This window comes from Musca domestica, unplaced genomic scaffold (assembly GCF_030504385.1).
Source record: "Musca domestica strain aabys unplaced genomic scaffold, Musca_domestica.polishedcontigs.V.1.1 64, whole genome shotgun sequence".
NCBI classification, from domain to species: Eukaryota; Metazoa; Arthropoda; class Insecta; order Diptera; family Muscidae; genus Musca; species Musca domestica.
In genome coordinates, this window is record NW_026712373.1 from 4,623,052 (window position 1) to 4,643,634 (window position 20,583).

The 20,583-nt window shown below is 27.6% G+C and overlaps 1 protein-coding gene across 1 annotated transcript in view; it reads left to right on the forward strand.

Moving 5' to 3' along the window:
* The window catches only part of LOC131805906 (cAMP-specific 3',5'-cyclic phosphodiesterase, isoforms N/G-like), a 77,323-nt gene extending 58,293 nt beyond the window's left edge, over window positions 1-19,030 (forward strand). Inside the window, exon 5 of the mRNA XM_059129669.1 lies at window positions 18,934-19,030. Within this exon, the coding sequence (XP_058985652.1) occupies window positions 18,934-19,030 (97 nt within the window). The remainder of the gene's footprint in view (window positions 1-18,933) is intronic.
* Window positions 19,031-20,583: the final 1,553 nt, after the last annotated feature.

Consider the following 20,583-nt stretch of genomic DNA (forward strand, 5'->3'; position numbering starts at 1 on the left):
AGCGACCTTTTTCTCTTTAGGCAAACTGAAGGCGACCTCCTTCTCTGTTGGAGTGCTGTAGGGAGCTTATTTCGTAATAGACGAACTAAAGGAAACCTTATTCTCTGTAGGAAAGCTGAAGGGAACTCCTTTCTGTATGAAGGCAGCCCCTTTTTCTATTTGAGAGCCCTTTCCAGCCCCTGAACTATTTTGTTTTTTATTTATTTATTTATTTATTTATTTATTTATTTTTTTTTTTGTGAAAATATGCCTTTCTAAAGATCTAAACAAAACGTACAAGCCTCTTGTAATTTTTGCCACAAAATATGAATCTATAATGTAATTTTTTAGGAGAGCCAGAAATAAGATTTTTCTCTTAGAATTTTTCCCATCTGGGCCTATTTTGCCAAATGTGTAAAGAGTTGTACCAGAAATGATTTTTACACACATATATATATCTCCTTAAAGTGTGGACTCATTTGTCTCATTTTTATAGAAACGTTGTCTTTTCCTATCACACCTGATCAACGGGGTGACCCAAGATGGCACTGCAGTTTACAGTTTCTTTCTAAAATAGCATCCTCCCTTTTTAGCTGTTCCAATTATGGATATACCTTGGCAATTTCTATTTTTTATCTTTTAGAAGGAAGGAAGAACATGGCCTTGGAAAGTTCCACCAGCCCTCATCAGTTCCTCTGATTTTTTAATAGGCATATTTTCCCAGAAATTATTATAAGATCACATTGAAAGGAAACTTTACCCGAGTCGCTTTGACTTTATTTTTTATTCCCAATACTGACATTGTGTACTAGTTTAGCAGACCTTGAAAGGACCTCTTTCTATACAAAAACTGAGCTCAATTGTTATATTCTTGTAAAAGGGTTTCAGCTATTCACTTCTGACCTAACCTTACGTATTTCTATACAAAATCGATATTGATACTCGATAAAGCGGTTATCCCTGACTTTTTTTCAATTTTCAAAACTAATTTCTCATCATTGATATGACCTTGGCAATTACCTCCTGACTAATCTCAAACCCCATGAATATCTTCAAATTAGAAAGCAAAAAGAATTCAACGGTTCAACAATGGCTCAAAAAGCACTTTCAATCAACTAAATTTAAACAGGTTTTTTGTATTGCCAAAATTATGATAGCCTGTTTCAAGATTTTTTTCCTAAATATAGGGTTTTTCGAACTACCTTTGTCTGCGTATTTCATTCTAAATTTATAAAAAAAACGTATTTCCTTAAATATATATTTTTTTTAATTTCGAAAATTGTTAATTTTTTTAAAGTTCGTCACTAAAATATTATAGGTTTAATTTTTTTCAATAAAAATTTTAAAAATCGAAAAACCCCTATTTTTACCTTCTTTTTCTTTAATAAATTTCATTGAATTTTTCTTCCGACCTCAATTAACATTTCTTTTACATCGATGCACGTACGTATTTTTCTCTTTTTCTTGTCACACATTCTGCAAAATATTATTTCGCCCAAAAACAATTAATTTCCCATAACGGTATTCTTTCTCAATATTTTTGTGCTAATCCCATTTAGAAAATTCTTAATAATGAGTTCATGTTTACGTCAATTTTATTTGTTGATAGCATTGTTGTTGTAGTTGATGTGCTTCTTGGTCTTGTTATTCTAAAAATCGTAATAATTTTTCATATTACCCAATTTACATAGACGTATATTTACATTATATTATTTATAAATATTTATATTATTAATTTAGTGTAAATAATACTGAGAAATTGTTGTGGTTCAATAGAATTGTAATTGGTGAATTTCCTTAGAGAAAAGGGTGTTTATTGCTCTGGTTTTATTGAATTTATTATAAATAGCGGTCATTGTGACGTATACTTATTATAAACAATCATACGTCACGTGGTACGTACGGTGATTTTGTTTTATACGCTATAGGCAGAAAATATCTATTAATTTTTGAATTTTAATATTGAAAAGCAATTTTATTCACAATTTTTTTTTGTCGGACTGATTTGAAAATTTATAGCTTACAAATGTTATTCGTTATGAAAATTGCGTCAATTAGTGGGAAATCTAAGAAATATTGCTATTATTGCGATCGACAAATGTGAACAAGAAAAATATGTTTATTTCGTTTGAAATGTTAGGGGAGAAAACGTAAAAGAATTCAAAGGAAAGGACTGAATTGGTTATGATGACCTACAAACCATTTCGAATATGTAGTTTCATTACAATCTGATCATATTTTAAATACACGAATCCTGCAGTTTTAGTTATTAAAATATACTCAAAAAATTTGTAATTTTGAATTGTTTCAAATTTCGTATTTAAAATTCGTAATAGCCGATGACAAAAAATTACTAATGCAGAACCACGTCTTTGTATAGCCCCCATATAAGGAGTTTTCTTTAAGCGGTATTCTTCGACAGTTTTTTTTGGAAATTTATCAAGTTTCTTCAAAATGGTGGAGGATGTTAAAAGTTCGGCCCGACAGAACTTAGCTGCTTTTTCACGTGTTGTTAAAAAAAATTGTAAATATAAGTTCAGACTTCATATAGAAAGACATTATTCAAAATATGATAAAATTGCCTATAGAAAAAAAAAAAACAAACTCAAAGCGGATCGGACAAGCTTTTCGTTTTGTCTGGTCTAAAGGAAGTTCGACTCTTTTTTACAAAAAAATCGGGAGTGAATATCCCTAAACAAAAATTAAGGAAATTTATGAGGAGATCATGGTCTTCCCTGCTTCACTCTTCAATTAAAAAAAAAAAACAATAGGTCTATATTTTGAATAGCTAAGGAAGGATTATATTTCAGAGAGTATTTGAAAACTATATTTCAAAATTACATCTGAGGTCATTCCGTTAATTAGGTGTGGAAAAATAGACAATCAACAAAAATGCCAAAAATAAGTTCTTACTCTGATCAGATTAGGATGGATATATGGATGGATAAAAACCTTTTCAACTAAAGCTCCTTCCTATACTGGGTACATATTTCGCTTAAACCCCGAGATAAATGAAATATATTTCTTTTTACCTGATGAGATTCAAAATCCTCTCAGGAAAAAGCATAAAAATCCGCCTGCTCGTTTCTCTCTTACTAATGGAAATATATATACATATTCAGGTTTGGAAGGAGGTTTGTTTTGTCAGTTGAAAGAGGCCCCATTCAGATCACCTCTTACGAAGGAAGTTTATTTCACCTAAACCCTAGACCCTTCAGCTCACATATATAGAGAAAGAGGTTGTGTACCCTCAGAAATATGGCTAAATAGGGTATGTATCATTTAATACGGCCAAAAAATACCTCATCGAAATAGCGGTTTTAAACCCTAAGTCTCTTTGGAACAAATCCGTTTCAGGACATTTGGAGTCGATCTAGCAATGTCCGTCCGTCATCCTGTGTGGCTGCCTGTGGTGCACGATAACTCTTTGAGAGAGTATCCGATTTCGTTCAAACTTGGTACATCGTAATATTATTATCAAACTTAGATTGAGTTCGGAGATGGACAATATCGGTCCACTCCTTCTGGTACCTCCCCCACAAAAGATCGAAATTTTCAATGAAAATATTTTACTCGACAGAAAGAGAAAAGGTAATTAGAATTTGTTCCAATTTTTAAAATCACAGTATTTCCATCAGTGCTACGTCAGGTGCGAAAATTGACAATATCGGTCCACTCTATCAAGTACCTTCCCCACAAAGGGTAAAAATTTTGAAAAATTACAACTCCTATAAAATGTGATGTAAGAGTGCGATTGTCTTCAAATTTCACAGATCCCAATATTTATATTAACCCAAGGTCTGGTGATAAGATGGAATATATCGGTCCAATCCTTCTGGTACATCCCCCACAAATGGTCGAAATTTTCAAAAAATACATATTTTTTACACAAAACGAAAAACGATTATCCGATTTTGCTCCAGCTTTGAATATCCTAATATTTGCGTCAGTACTAGGTCTGGTGCGAAATTGGACAATATCGGTCCATTCTTTTTGGTACCTCCCACACAAACACTCAAAATTTTGAATAATTACAACTCTCATAAAATGTGTTGTAAGAGTCCGATTGTCTTCAAAATTCACGCATTCTAATATTTATGTTAACCCAAGCTCTGGTGTTAAGATGGAATATATCGGTCCACTCCTTCTGGTACCTCCCCCACAAATGGTCGAAATTTTCAAAAAATACTTATTTTTGCACAAAACGAAAAACGATAATCCGATTTTGCTCCAACTTTGCATATCCTTATATTTGCGCCAGTGCTAGGTCTGGTGCGAAAATTGACAATATGTGTGCGCTCCTTCTGGTACCTCACACACAAACACCCAAATTTTTGAATATCCATGAAACTCATAAAAAACGAAATCAACATCCGATTCCATTCCATACATGGTACATCTAAATTATTTCCATCAACATAAGATCTGTTATAAAGATGATAGAGATCGGACCATTTCTTTTGCTACCTGCTCCACATAGGGTTCAAGATTTTAAAAAACAAAACGCTCAAAGAAAGCGAAATAAGAATCCAAACCTCTTCAAATTTCACACATACAAACATTTTTGCTAACACAAGATCTGTTGTAAAGATGCTATATATCTGCGAACTCCTTCTGGCACCTCACCCACAAAGAGACACAATTTTTAATATTCTTATCTGTCATAAATTGCGAAAGAACTCAGCGATTCTTAACAACTTGCAATATCTAAATATATGTCTCTCAACCAGAATCCTGAGATGAATATGGAATTTATTCATAATAATATTATATCGTATTTTTTAGGTCCGATATGAAATGGACAATATTGACCCATTCTTTCAAAACCAACTCCATATTTTAAAATAATCGAACATTGGCTGAAGGTATACATCTGTCGGCAAAACCGGCCGATAATTTTTTACTTGTTTTAAATATAGTTCGTTTGTCTCTTTTTCATACTTAGTCCTCGAAAGATAGAATAATTACTACTATAAAATTAAAATAAAGTTCTCAAATGGGTACTCGCTGCGTATGAGTGACGACAGCACTTATACGTTACTAAGGAATTCTTATATACCCTAAAATTTCACATTAAAACCAAGTTATTATCGATTATCCGAACCCCAAAAGATGTTATGCATTTCATTTTTAAGGTCATTGCCATTAACATGTGCATATATTAGCATCTAAAAAAAACCTAGGCTCTTTTACGTCCCCACAATTTTATATTGACATTATTTACATTTGCCTACAATTTTTTATTTCGATTTTGCGTATTTTCTATTAAACAAACGTAAAACCCTCTACAAGAAAAGAAACCCCCCAAAAAAATTAAACATTGACAAATGTTCTTTCATTACATTTCTCAATGATGGTCGTTTTGTTGGCTAAATATTTATGTACACGTCGTGCACTTTTCAATACAAATGGTCGCTGTTAAAAAAGAAAAAAAATATGCTGAGAAAAAAAGTACAAACGAAAGAAAACACTCGTGAGTCTCAACTGAATGATTGATGATGGACGCCAACAACTTGGTCACATTGTGGGAAAAAATAATGAAACATTTTCGCTCTCTGATATCCCTCCCATCGGCATCAGCATCATCGTCATCGCCATTCTAAAGAAAATAATATCAAATGATGTTTTCGAAAGAAGAAAAATAAATATTTCTTCAAGGTGGTAACCTTCTAATTAAATAGAGGTTTTTTTTTGCATACAACTACAGTGAGAGTTATTTTTAATCAACAACAATTAATAATTCTAATAAAAATTGGGAAAAAATAAAATTTACAAAAATTAAATTTCCAAGATTCTAGGGGGGAAACATTCCATGATTATTGTTTAAAATTTATTTATTTTTATTGTATAATTAATAATTCTAATCAGAATTAAAACGATACTTTCTAAAAATTAAATTTGCAAACTTCCAAGGGAAAATATTCTTTAAAAGTTGCTTTTTATTTGTATTATTTAATTAATAATTTGAACAATATTAAAAATTTCTGACAATTAAATTTCCACAATTTTTCGAAATAAAATTTATTTTTTGTTACTATTGTTTATTTATTTCCTTTTTTTTTTTTTTTTTTTTTTTTTTTGAAAAAAAGCAATTACCTGTAGTACCAAAATTCCCAGACAATTTATGTAGGGGAAACACGACGCCGCCCGGAATTCTACGTCATTGCCAAACAAGTTATTTGTATTATAAATAATTAGAATACAAATCTTGTTCGGGGAATCCAACGTATGATTGACAGGCGATACGTATACGCCTCCATGCTCGTGCGTCCATTTTTTATTCGAAGAAATAATGAATAATATCGGAAAGTTTTGTGTATTTCATCAAATTGCTAGAAGTCTTCCCAAGAAAATAATTCAACATCACGTTGATGGATTCGGTGTTCCGAAATTGTTCAAAAATATGTATTGATAACGTTGATAGTCCTTTAAAAAAATAGTCATATATAATCCATATTCATAAATATTGTAAATGAATCCACGTTGACAATTCTGATAGTCCGTGTAAAATATCTTTAAAAACACTTTAACGATCCTCCAAAAGTATTCTTCAAAAATTGACGTGGATTCGGTAGCGACTTCAAAAAAAAAAAAAAAAAAAAACAGTAAAGAAAGTCTTGAAGTTGGGCGGGACCGACTTTATGATACCCTAGACCACTTTGCTAATTTAGTAGAGCTCCGCATAACAATTAAAAGTTTTATGGGAAAAATCAATCATACACGCTATGATTATAATTATAATTTAAAGTTCAAAGACTAAATATGCCGAAGCATTTGCATATTTTAAATTCGGACTTATATTGCTCATTTGGTGCACAATTAATTTAAAATCGGATAAAGATATATATGGTAGCTATATCCAAATCGGAACCGATCTCGATAAAATTTGGCAAAGATATTTCTGGGCTATATTTGATATATTTCCCTTAATATCGTTGTTATGGAGTGCATATTGCTGTGGGTAACAAATATAACAAATCGGATGAACAATATATATGGAAGCTATAGCTATATCTGAACCGATTTCGATCAAATTTGACATACTAGCTTCTAGACTCAATTCGGTCGTAAGTGCCAAAATTCCATTCCATTTGGACAAATATTAGACGTTTGCTGTACAATAAAAGGTAGATCGGACGAAGTTATATAAGGGAGCTATATCCAAATCTGAACCGATCTCGATAAAATTTAGCAAATGTATTTCTGAGCTGTATTTTATATATTTCCCCAAATATTGTTGTTACAGAGTGCATATTACAGCTGCGTAGGAGAAAAATAACAAATCGGATGAACAATATGTATGGGAGCTATAGCTATATCTGAACCGATTTCGATCAAATTTGGCATAATTATTTTCAGGCCTAATTTGGTTGTATATGCAAAATGTCATACTATTCGGCCTGATATTACACGTTTGATACACAATAAAAGACAAATCGGACGAAGATATATATGGGAGCTATATCTAAATTTTGACCGATTATCTCCAATTTCAATAGGGTTCGTCCTTGGGCCAAACAAATGATTTGTGCAAAATTTCATCTGGATAGGACAATAAATGCAAACTGTACTTTATTTACCAAAAAAAAACATGGACAGACAGACGGACGGACATGCATAAATCGACTCAGAATGTGATTCTATGGAGATCATCAAAAGGAACTATGGGTCTATCTCGTTTCCTTTTGCCTGTTACAAACAAATGCACAAAGATATAATACCCTGATCACCTTGTGGTGTAGGGTATAAAAATCTACTAAAATATCTATTGGTGCATTTTAAAGTATTTGAAAAATTTTATTATATTATAATGTTGCTTAGTAGTCTTCGAAAAAATATTTTTTAAATAATTTATTTTTTTTGAGTGATTTTTGCAAGCTTTCAAAAAAATATTCATAATCCAAGTTGATCGCTTTAATAGTCCTCTTTTTAATTTTTTAATTATAAAAATCCGATACTCCTAAAAACTGTGCCACAAAACTTATGATAGTTCTTCAAAAAATATGTTTTATGAAAATCGATTGACATTCGTAAAAATAATTTTAAAAATTCTCTAATAATTATAAATTCCTTTTAAAATATGTTCTCCGTATTAAAAAACACAATACTAAAAGTCCACGTTAAGAGTCCTTGAAAGAAATTCTTAGAAATTCATGTCGAGAGTCCCCAAAAACATACATTAAAATTTCGAGTCCTTAAAAACGTGGAGGTCCTTGTAAAAGTATATGCTACAAAAAAATTCATAATACGGTCAATTTTTGGGAATCTCGATGTATTTTTTTAACGAAATACTTAAAAAAACTCGAAACAGTTTCTTCAACAAAATTTTGCAATCATTCCTTTTGATTTTTTTTTCCAAAAATGCAAATCGTTGATCGTCCTCTAAAATATTATCGAGGTTCCTCGGAAAAATATTCTTGAAAAAACTTTTTTTAATCCCTGAATTTTTCTTTTTTTTTTTTTTTTTTTTTGTAAAAATTCTCTAGAAGTCCTTAAAATGTCATCAGAAAGTCCTTTCAAAATATTTAAAAATTGTAAAAAAAATATTTGTGAGAAAATAGAAAAATATTTTTTATTAATCCACGTTTTGTGATAATCCTTGAAAAAGTATTTTTACTAATCCACATTTTGTGATAGTCCTTGAAAAATATTTTTTATTAATCCACGTTTTGTTATAGTCCTTGAAAAAATATTTTTTTATTAATCCACGTTTTGTGATAATCCTTGAAAAAGTATTTTTACTAATCCACATTTTGTGATAGTCCTTGAAAAAATATTTTTTAAAAATCCACATTTAGTGATAGTCCTTAAAAAAATATATTTTATTAATCCACGTTTTATGATAGTCCTTGAAAAAATATTTTTTATTAATCCACGTTTTGTGATAGTCCTTGAAAAATATAAAAAAATCACATTGATGTTTCTGAAAAATATTTGTTAAAAATATGAAAAAACCCGTGTTAATGGCGCTGAAAAGTATTTTTAAAGAAATCCACGTTATTTCTTAGTCCTTGAGAATACTCGTCGTTTGCTGGTCCTTGAAAAATTCTAAAAAAATCGCATTAGTAGTCCTCGAAAATATATTATTAAACCTACGTTCGTAGTCCGTTCACTTTCGTAATACTTTAAGAAACCGCTGCTTGAAAAAATTATTTTCAGGAAATACAGAAAGTGTAGGTCATTCAAAACATATATATATCATAGTCCTTAAAAATATAAAAAGTTGATTGTTAATTCTATAAAAAATATTAAAAAAGCACTTCGATAATCCTCGATACTTAAAAACGTATTTAATTATAACCCTTGAAAAATATGTAAATAATTCCAGGTTGAATAGTCCTTGTTAAAATAATTCTTAAAAATCCAGGTTGAAGTTGTCCTTGCTGATATTCTTAAAATCTATGTTGACGTTCCTTGAGAAAATATTAAAAAAGCTATTTTTAAGGAAATCGCGGTTTTCAATTTAAAAATAAAAATAAATTAAAAATAATTTTGAAGAAAAAAACATAATTAAGATTTTTTAAAAACTATTTTTTCATTTTTATAAAATTAGTTCTTATCCAAACTTGGGTTTTTATAAAATTAGTTTTCCATACACACGTGGATATTTTAATAAATTCATTTATTATCCAAATGTGGATTTTTATAAAATAATTTTAATTTTTTTTTTTTTTTGGATTTTTCATATGGATTTTTCATGTGGATTTTTATAAAATTTGTTTTTTATCCAAACGTGGAGTTATATAAAATTATTTCTTTTATCAAAACTTGGATTTATATCAAATTATATTTTTATCCAAACGTGAAATTTTATAAAATTATTTTTAATTTTAATTTTTGAATCTAACGTGGATTTTTATCAAATTATTTTTTTTTTTTTTTGTTTAATCCAAACATGGATTTTTATAAAATTATTTTTTATCCTAAATTGTATTTTTATAAAATAATTCTTTTATCCAAACGTGGATTATTATAAAATTATTTTTTAACTAAAAGTGAATTTTTATAAAATTATTTTTTGATCCAAACGTGAAATTTTATAAAATTATTCTATATATATGAAACGTAAATTTTAATAAAATCATTTTTTAATCCAAACGTGAATTTTAATAAAATTATTTTTTTAACCAAAAGTGAATTTTTATAAAATTATTTTTTGATCCAAACGTGAAATTTTATAAAATTATTCTATATATTATGAAACGTAAATTTTAATAAATTATTTTTTTTTAATCCAAACGTGAATTTTAATAAAATTATTTTTTTAATCCAAACTTGGATTTTTGTAAAATTATTTTTTTTATCGAAATGTGGATTTTTATATATACTTTTTTTATAACACAACATAATCATATAGTTAGTGGCAAAATATTTAAAAACATCGGCTTGATTTTCAATGAAGATATATTCTTGAATGTAATTGGTTCAAGAGTTGGTGATAATTCTTAAAAAAAAAATTAAAACGTTGATTGTCGAGGAATGTAGTCTTCAAAAATTGATATTCTAAACTCAAAATCCAAGAATTGGGTATTAGGATGCGTATGATTAACGTCAACGCCCATACGCCATCCGTAACGTCCTTCGTGGGGAATTTATTTTTGATTTTTTTTTCTAAGAATGCCTGCTAAAAAACAATTAATATATTTAGTATTTTTTAATATTCTAGCATCCTGCGCAATCATAAGAAATCCCTCGATTTTCTCAAAACGATTTCCTCCCATGCTCGTCATCCTATTTATTTAATTTACAATGTCTCGATGAGTAATGTTGTAGTTTATTAAAAATATAGTTCACTTGTCTCGTTTTCTTAATTAAAACATTTTTTACATTGGTATTTTGTTGTGTTTTTTTTTCTCTCTCTCTCTCTGCATAATTCTCTTTAACAACAAATGTCATCGGCATCATCAACAATGTCAGTGAAATGTCCTCGTGACGATGGGAAAAAAAAGAGATTGATGCATGTGATAGGAATTTTTTTTTTTGTGTGTCATACTCGGGGAATAAATGAAAAAAAAACTGGGTATAATAGAGAATAAATTAAGGAGGAGGATAGAACAAGAGGAGGGATTTGTTATAAGGTTGTGCGGTAGGTTTGTATGTCTCACATGTTACAGCGACATGTTCTTCAAACCGGATATAGGAAATGTGACTGCGCTACGTAATGTAACAGACTGACTGGCTGGCTGACAGTATTTCCTATGAATAATCTCATTTTTTTCTTTAATATGACATTTAAATGTATAAAAATACATTTGTAGATAGGTTTTGTTATATGTTGTCAGATAATCACAAAATTTGATTTCAATAGCAAAAAGTAAAATTTGAATTTAGTTTTAACTATATTAGCAATAACTATTATTGATTTCAGGGTTTACTGCGCATTTTCGAAATTTTGTTAGAAATCATCTTCCACTCTCCAAGTTCTCTGAGGAGATTAACAGTCATTTCCATATTATTTGTAAACAAACATTTCACTTTAACAACCCATATAAGTATTTAAATTACGAGTTAATATTTTATGACCACCCACCCCTCCTCGGGGTTTCTCATAATATTTTGCGTTCTACTTTTCTTTTATTTATTTTACGCTTGCAAAACGTTAAAGGTCATTTGAGTAGTTTTTTTTTTTTTTTTTGTGCTGTGTTCAATTAGTTTTCATCTTCGCCACAGTAATTTAGGCCATAGGGACGTGCTGATTGATGCACAGACATAATTCGCTCTGCATCGTTAAACAGTGGGGCAAATGGGAAGAAAGAGTTTTTTAACCCTCCGTCACGACCAATACATGTCTCATTGAAATAACGGGGTTTGACGGGGTTTGAAATACGTTTTAGGACTTTTGAAGTTGATCTAGCGCTGTCCGTCCGTCAGTCTGGCTGTTGCGTTAACTTTTTTTGATTTAAACAATTTGTTTCATGGACTAGATTTTTATAAAATTAACTTGTCATCCAAATATATATTTTTATAAAATTAGTTTTTATCCAAATGTGAATTTTTATAAAATTATTTTTTTTATCCAAACGTGGATTTTTATAAAATTAATTTGTCATCCTAACTTGGATTTTTATAAAATTTGTTTATCAATCAAACAATAAGTTTAATAAAATTATGCTTTCGTGGATTTTTTTAAAGTAATTTGTTCTTCCAAACGTGGATTTTTATAAAATAATTCTTTCAAACATCATTTTTTAAAAAAATTATGTTTTCGTGGATTTTTATAAAATAATTTGTTCTTTCAAACGTGTTTTTATAAAAGTACGTTTTCGTGGATTTTTATAAAATAATTTATTCTTTCAAACGTGGATATTTTTTATCCAAACGTGGATTTTTATAAAAGTATACTTTTGGAGATTTTTATAAAATTAGTTTTTCAAACATTAAATTTTATACAATTTTCTTTTCGTGGATTTGTATAAAATAATTTGTTTTTTCAAACGTGGATTTTATAAAAGTATGTTTTCGTGGATTTTTATAAAATTAGTTTTCATCCGCACGTGCATTTTTGTAAAACTATTATTTCATACAGCGTTTAAAATTAGTTTTTCATCCAATCGTGGATTTTTATACATTATTTTTTTCTTCTAGACGTGGATTTTTATAACATTATTTTTTCATGGACTTATATAAAATTATGTTTTGGTGGATTTTTATGAAATTATGTTTTTGTGGATTTTAATAAAACATATTATCGTGGATTTTTATAAAATTATAATCTTTAATGACCAACAAATCATCCTAAAAAAATTTGGTAAAAAATTCAAGTTAATTATACTTAGAAAAATATTTAAAAATATATAATACTTATACGATACTTATAAAAATTAATCCTAAATAGTGGTTATAAAATAATAATCCCTATTTTTTTTAAACAGCCCACTTTAAAATAATGCTTACAACTTTTTTTTTTAAAAAGTCCACTTTAAAATAATCCTTAAAAATATTTTTTTTAATAAATCCACGTTGGTAAAAAATATTTTTTTATAAATCTACTTTAACATAAAATATGTTCTAAAAAATCCAAGTTGATATAAAATATTTTCTAATAAATCCACGTTGATATAAAATATTTTCTTATTAATCCACGTTTTTATAAAATATTTTTTTAATAAATCCTCATTTTTAAAAATATTTTTTATTAAGTCCACTTTAAAATAATCCTTAAAAATATTTTTTTAATAAGTCCACTTTAAAATAATCCTTAAAAATATTTTTTAATAAATCCACGTTGATAAAAATATTTTTTAATAAATCCAAGTTAATATAAAATTTTTTCTAGTAAATCCACGTTTTTATAAATATTTTAAAAATATATAAAAATATAAAAATATAAATATTTAAATCCTCTTTTATATAAAATATTTTTTAATAAATCCACGTTGATATAAAATATTTTTTTATAAATCCACGTTGATATAAAATATTTTTTAGTAATCCACGTCGATATAAAATATTGTTTAATAATTTAATAATTGATAAAAAGTATTTTTTTAAAAATCCACATTGAATTAATCCATTAAAATTATTTTTCTTAAGTAATCCACTTTGAAATAATCTTTAAACATATTTTTTTTAAAAATCCACATTAAAATGATCCTTATAAATATTAAAAAAAAAAAAATAATAATAATAATTATTTATAAAATCCATGTGGATATAAATAAAATATTTTTTTTTAATCCACGTTTATATAATCGTTTAAAAAAATGTTTTTTAATCCACGTTGATATAATCGTTTAAAATATATTTTTTTTAAATCCACGTTGATATTTAAAATATTTTTTATAAAATCCAAGTTGATATAAATAAAATATTTTTGAAAAAATCTTTAAAAATATCTTAAGAATAAAAACCACATTGGTAATAAAATCCATATTGTTCCTAAAAAATATTTAAGAAATTTACGTTTTTAATTCGTTTTTAATTTTAAATAATAAAATATATTAAAGTTTTATATTTACTTTAATATATTTTATTATTTAAAAATAATAAATATATAAATTATATAATACTTACAAATATTTATTTATTAAATTTAAAAATCACCGTGATGTTTTAAGGACAATTTAATTACAATTACAAATAAAATTTAATTAATAATTAAATTTAATTATATAATTTAATTATTAAACAAATTTCAAGGGTCCATACTAAATTTTTAAATTATTCAATGACCCCCAGGCCGAAAAATGTTAATTTTATTTAAAAAAATGTTATTAAGGCCAACCAAATTTTAATTTTTAATAACGCTTAAAAATGACCTTAAATGTTTTAAAAAAATCAAGTCTATATTTTTTAAAAATATTAACAGAAATACCTTACCATACCCCTTAAAAATTTTTTTTAACTAAATTAATCCACCTTAAAAAACCTTCACATGGTTATTTGTCCCCCAAATCCATTTAATTTTTAGTCACGAATTTTTGTCCCACTGTCCAAAATGCCTGTTGCGTTTTAACATTTTCTTAAATGATTTGTTGACAAACAAATGATTAAGTAATGTTTGTTTGTTGTTGCTATTATTGTTTTTATAATCAGACGTTCTAGTTGCTCATTTTTTTCGAAAAAGTTTATTATTGTTTTGTTTTCATGTCAGCGACAAGTTCATATTTAGACATAAACATTTTCGTTTCTTTCTCTTTTTTTTTTTTTAAATTTTATATTTATTTATTTTAAAATATTCAAACAATAATAGACACAAAATTAATGTCAAATTAAAAAGAAAATAAAAATAAATTGGGAAAATATTGGCAAGGCGAAATTTTGGGATGCGGAATTTGTTTTACCTTTGTGAAAAAGAAAATATTATTTTTATTTTTAGGTTGAATAAACAACAAATTTTAAGGTCTGCTTTTTTTCTCACATTTTGGTGTATAGCCAATGCGTAGTAGAGGATTTTTTTGTTTTTGGGGGATAAATTAACATATATATTACAAACATGTTTCACCTGTCATATTTCGACTGAAACCGATACTCGTACATTCACCCCCTTTTTCGCATCTTTGTCAAAACTGACACAATAATGGTGGCCTTGTTATGAAAGCGAAAGAAAAAACAAAAAAGGAAATTTTCCTTTTAAGTGGAAAGCATAATATTTTCCCAGGAAAAAATGTCATATTCATTGAATTCAAGGAAATCACAATTTTCTTCTTAAAAATAAACCCCTTTGACTAAGCCTTTTTTTAAATGATGTGATTAATGGACCCATCTCCCCTAACTTACTGGCACAGAGTATTTCCCGTAAACAAAAAAGTACATGATTTTCAATATTTTCCTTTTAAATTCAATATTATGGTAGGTAAGTGAACATTTTCATTTCAATTTCATTTTGCTTTGGAAATGAGAAATGAGTGGCGGCAGCATCCACTCTTTTACTCAATTGCTGTTCTGACCCCCACGCACACACACATACACACTCTCTCACCCTCCCCACTCACTGTGAGTCAAAATCCAAATCTAGGAAATACACTCAAACATCTTTGAGAATATTTAATAGAACGTAACGTGGCGAGAGGAAGAGCAAATCAAATCATAAACAAAAACAAAAAAGCAAATCTTCTTTAATAGCCACATAAAAATATTCAAAGCATTGAATACCTACCCTGAGCTATGGCACGTTCGCCGGATTGTTCAGTTGGATCCAGTGTATGTGGGGCTGGCATTGATGGCTTGGGAAATCTACTTTGATTCCATGGGACAGAGGCATAAAACAAACTTCATTATTGTTGTTTTTCGATGATAATGATGATGGTCATTAGGCAGTCAAACAACATGAATACATATGAACATGATTATCCTTATAATATCCTTGATAAAAATTTATTAGTTTTCTATACATTGCAAAACGAAAAAGGAAAAAAGAAGAGGGGGAAATAGAAGAGCCAGGCAGGATTTAAACAAAGAACAGCAAACAGAGCATCCAAATGTGAACATCTTTCTAAGGACCAACCGATTAATCAACCATGAATTTTTGAAAATATATTTCCAAGGACCTGCAGATCGTCCAAAAGTGATTTGGAAAATATATTTTTTCAGGGAGCAATAGAAAATGTCAATATTTAAACGAATATATTTATAAGGACCAACCGACTAATCTAATTTTGAGAATATTTTTCCAAGGACCAGTAGACCGCCCAAAAGTTAATTTTTTTTTTGGAAAATATATTTTTCTTTCAAGGATCAGTATACCAGAAACGTGGATTTTTATCAATTTTTTCAGGAAGATAAAGTGAATTTTTTAAAAGATTTTTTTTTTTCAAGAACCAAGAGCCAATCCGAGCATGAATTTTAAAGACATATGATTTTAAGGGCCAAAATTCAATTGGGGACTTTTTTTGAAAATTAGAATAAAGGGCAAACAAATAATTTGTGGATTTTATGATGAAATAAAGGATCAACAATCAATAGTTATATTTTTAATAAAATAAAGGATCGACAATCAATCGTGGATTTTTTATTGAAATAAAGGTCATTTTTTAATGAAGTAAAGGATTAGCAATCAATTGTGGATTTTTTTAATCAAATAAAGAATTAAAAAAAAAAGTGGATTTTTTTAAAGAATTAAAGGATCGACAATCATTCGTGGATTTTTTAAAGAATTAAAGGACCAACAAATTAATCGTGAATTTTTTTTTAAATGTAAAGGACCAATAAATGAATCATGATTTTTTTAAAGAATTAAAGGATCAACAAATTAATCGTAGATTTTTTAATGAAATAAAGGACCAACATATTTATCGTGAATTTTTTAAAGAAATAAAGGACCAATAAATCATTCGTGGATATTTTTTAAAGAATTAAAGGATCAAAAACTCAATCGTGATTTTTTTTAAGAATGAAAGGACCAACAAATCTATCTTGTTTATTGTCTCTAATTAAAGGACCAAAAAGTCATTCGTTTATTTTTTTAAAGAATTAAAGGATCAACATTTTTTTTTTTTTTTTTTTTGGATTTTTGTTTTAAAGAATTAATGAACCAACAAATCTGTCGTAATTTTTTTTTTCTTTTGAAATAAAAGATCTTGGTATTTCAACAATTTCAACAATATCTTTTAATGACCACCAACTCATCCCAAAGTGGATTTTAATTTTTGTCATCCAAACTTTAATTTATATAAAGTTATGCATTTTTCCAAACGTGGATAGTAGATTTTTTTAAATTTATGATAATTATAAAATTTTTTAATCAAGGACCAACAAAATATACTTAAAAAAATGTTCATAAAAATCTAAATGGACCTTTCATTTAGAAAATATTTAAATTTAGAAATATATTTAAAAAAATCATATAGAAAAAATTCATAAAAAATCTATCAATCCTTTGAAAATTTTATCTTCAAACGTCCTTATCAAATTTTCCTAAAAAAACTTAATTGCTGGACCTTAAAAAATATAATTTTAGAAAATTTATGTAGATTGATATTCTATAAAAATATTCTTAACAAATTCACATCGTTTATAGTCCTTAACTAAAATCCTTAAAATCCCTTGTTTGTTAACAGTCCTTGCAAAGCTATTCTTAAAAATCGACGTTGATTTATGGCCCCTGAAAAAATATTCTTAAAAAATCCATTCGAATTGATAGTCCTTGAAAATTCTTAACAGTCCTTGAAACATTTTCTTTAACACATTTTTTTGAGAAAAAAAAGTACTTTTCAATGTCACAATGAAATAAAGGACCAAAAAATTAATCTTGTTTATTTTAAGAATTAAATAATTAAAAAATAGTTCGAGCATTTTTGAATAAAAAAAAGGACCAACATATCATGCAAGGGTCATATTTTAGTAATATTTTTTAATGACCAACAGCTCATCCCAAAGTGGATTTTTAAAGAAATCTTTTAGAAGGACCTGCCCAGTTTTCCCACATAGATTTAAATCGAATATTTTTAAAATCGAATAAATTTAAAACATTTCGATAGTCCTTGAAAGAATAGTTTTTACAAAATGTTTATAGACATTTCCTTGAAAAATTTTTTTTTGCAAATTTACATTGATCTATAGAATTTGAAAATTATTTAAAAAAAAACACGTGGGTTGATAGTCCTTGGAAAAATATTAAAAAAAAAAATCCGCGTTAATTGATAGTCTTGGCGAAATATTTTTAAAAAGTCCACATTTGGGTAGTCCTAGAAATACATATTAACGAATGGTGTTTGAAACTGTATTTTTGAAAACCCACGTTGAATGGTGGTCTTTTAAATATTTTTAAAAAATCCATATTATATTGTTCATAATAGTCTTCCAAAATTTAAAAAAAAATAAAGCTTGTTCATAATCATTAAAAAATATAAAAAATCCACGTGAATTGATAGTCCTGTGAAAAAATATCCTTTAGAAAAATCGCACTAATTGAAAATCCTTAAAAAAAAATTCTTAAAAATTAACATAAATAGATGGTCTTTGAAAAATATTTTTAAAAACACATGGTTTACCGAGTCCATGAAAATATTTTTGAAAAGAAGACTTCATAAAAAATAAACTCTCACTGATCAAGGCCCTCAAAAATTTATAAAAACATTAATTGATTACTCTTGATTTTTTATTTTAATTATTTATTTTTTTTTCGTGGAAAGATTTTTGGAAATAAAACCCATGCAGATTAATAGTCCCTAAAAAAACTAAAATTAAAAAAAATTAAAATTAAAATATATCCACATTTTTAAGAAATATAATTTGATATAGTCCATTAAAAAACATTTATTGACAGTCCTTAAATTATTATATTTTATACAAAAAAAAAACATTGATTGTCCTAAAACATATGATTCTACCATATCACTGCTGGTGTTCTGGTCTTTGAAGAAATATTTTAAAAAAATTGCATTCCTATTTTTGTCGGTGGTCATTTACCCAATGTAGGGTGTAGCATCAACAAATCACAATAAAACTTTTCTTCATATCAGATCCATGATGAAAATTAACTCGTTTATGTGGGAATGTTTTAATAAAAATCAGAAACAACCACGACTACGACGACGACGATGATGATGACGACGCTGGCGATGATTTGCTCCAAATATTGGATGGGCCTGGCGCTCGTTGGTATTTCTGATGATGTTTGGGTTTTCTCTCGTTTGTCGTGTTTTTTTTTTTTAATAATCATCCTCATCGTCATCATCATCATCTTCTTCTTGGCGATTTCTGTGTATAGTATTTTTATTATTATTATTTTTTTTTTTGCTTCTTGTTCATGTTGTGTGTTTTTTTTTTTTTTTTTTTTTTTTTTTTTGTTTTGCAAAAATATGAAATTCTTTGGTTATTGAGCGGCGGGAACGTGAGAGCCAACCAGCCAGCCAACAGCCTCTACAGACATTCAGACATACGTACATGCATATACGATTGTGTATATGAAAGACATCATAAAGCTGGCAGCCACAGTTTTGTGGATGATGATGATGGTGATGATGAAGATTTTTATATCTCAAAGTGTGTGTGTGTGTGTGTTTGTGTCTGCTTGTGGGAAGTCTTTGCAAGGGTGTGTGTGTGTGTGTCGGATTGGGGGGGGGGGAGAAAATATAAAACTCAAAAAAAGAATATTTTTCTTTAGTACCTGCTACTGCTGGGAGATTCGAAATGAAAATCATTTTCATTTTTTAGTATATTTTGTAAAAAACGCGCAAACACCATCTAACACAAAATAAGACGCCCAGAAACGGGGCCAACCAAGACCACAAACATTTTTTTTTTGATAAAAATAAAGAAAAGAAACACAACTGCCTTTAAAGCAAAAAATACAAATAAAAAATACAGAAGCGAATTATTAAAAAAAAAAAAATATGTGAAATAAAAAAAAAATATTTTTTTGCGCGTTTGATTTATGAAACCAAATGTAAAATGTCGATTCTTGTAAAAATTGTTACGTTACATTTTCATGAATGTTGTATAATTGGAAATATGTGGAAATTGCAATAACAAAGCCATGAGAAAAATATATCAAAGGGATATGCAGTGAAATAAATCCGAAAAAATAAGGAAAACAAAGTATGAAAATCGTGTAAAACTCCAAATCTCCTTAAAAGAAAAAAAATTATTAAATTTCAAAATTAGAATTTTATGCAACCAAAATGCTGTCAACAATGTTTTTTCAAACATTCCCAAGTGAAAAAAAAAATAGTTGCAGAAAAATCTATAACGCATTAACCCCCACCCTACCAAAAAAAGCATAATTTATTGCGTTGCTAAAAAGTTTATAATGTGAAAATACCAATAAAAATTAAAAAAAAATCGAAAAAATATTTTCAAAATTTTTAGTGATTCCAAAAAGAGCTAATTATAACCTGTCTTAAACCAGTTCACAGCTGTTTTTTTTTTTTTTTTGTCCAAATAAATCACGTTGTATTTTTTCTTCATATCCGTTTTAGTTTTCTCTTCAGGTGCAAAAAGACGTAGCAATTTTTAATTGGATATGAAAAAAAAACGGATTTAATTATTATAATCTCAAATTGAATATTTCCGTTTTAAGAACGCGGGAGAAAGAAAGAAGGGGATCGAAAGAATAGTTTGATTTAATAAAAAAAAATAAATGAAATTTGTGATTTTTAAAAATATATTTCTTGGGTAAAAAGAATATAATATCCCAAATCTGAACATAATTGGAGTCTTCCA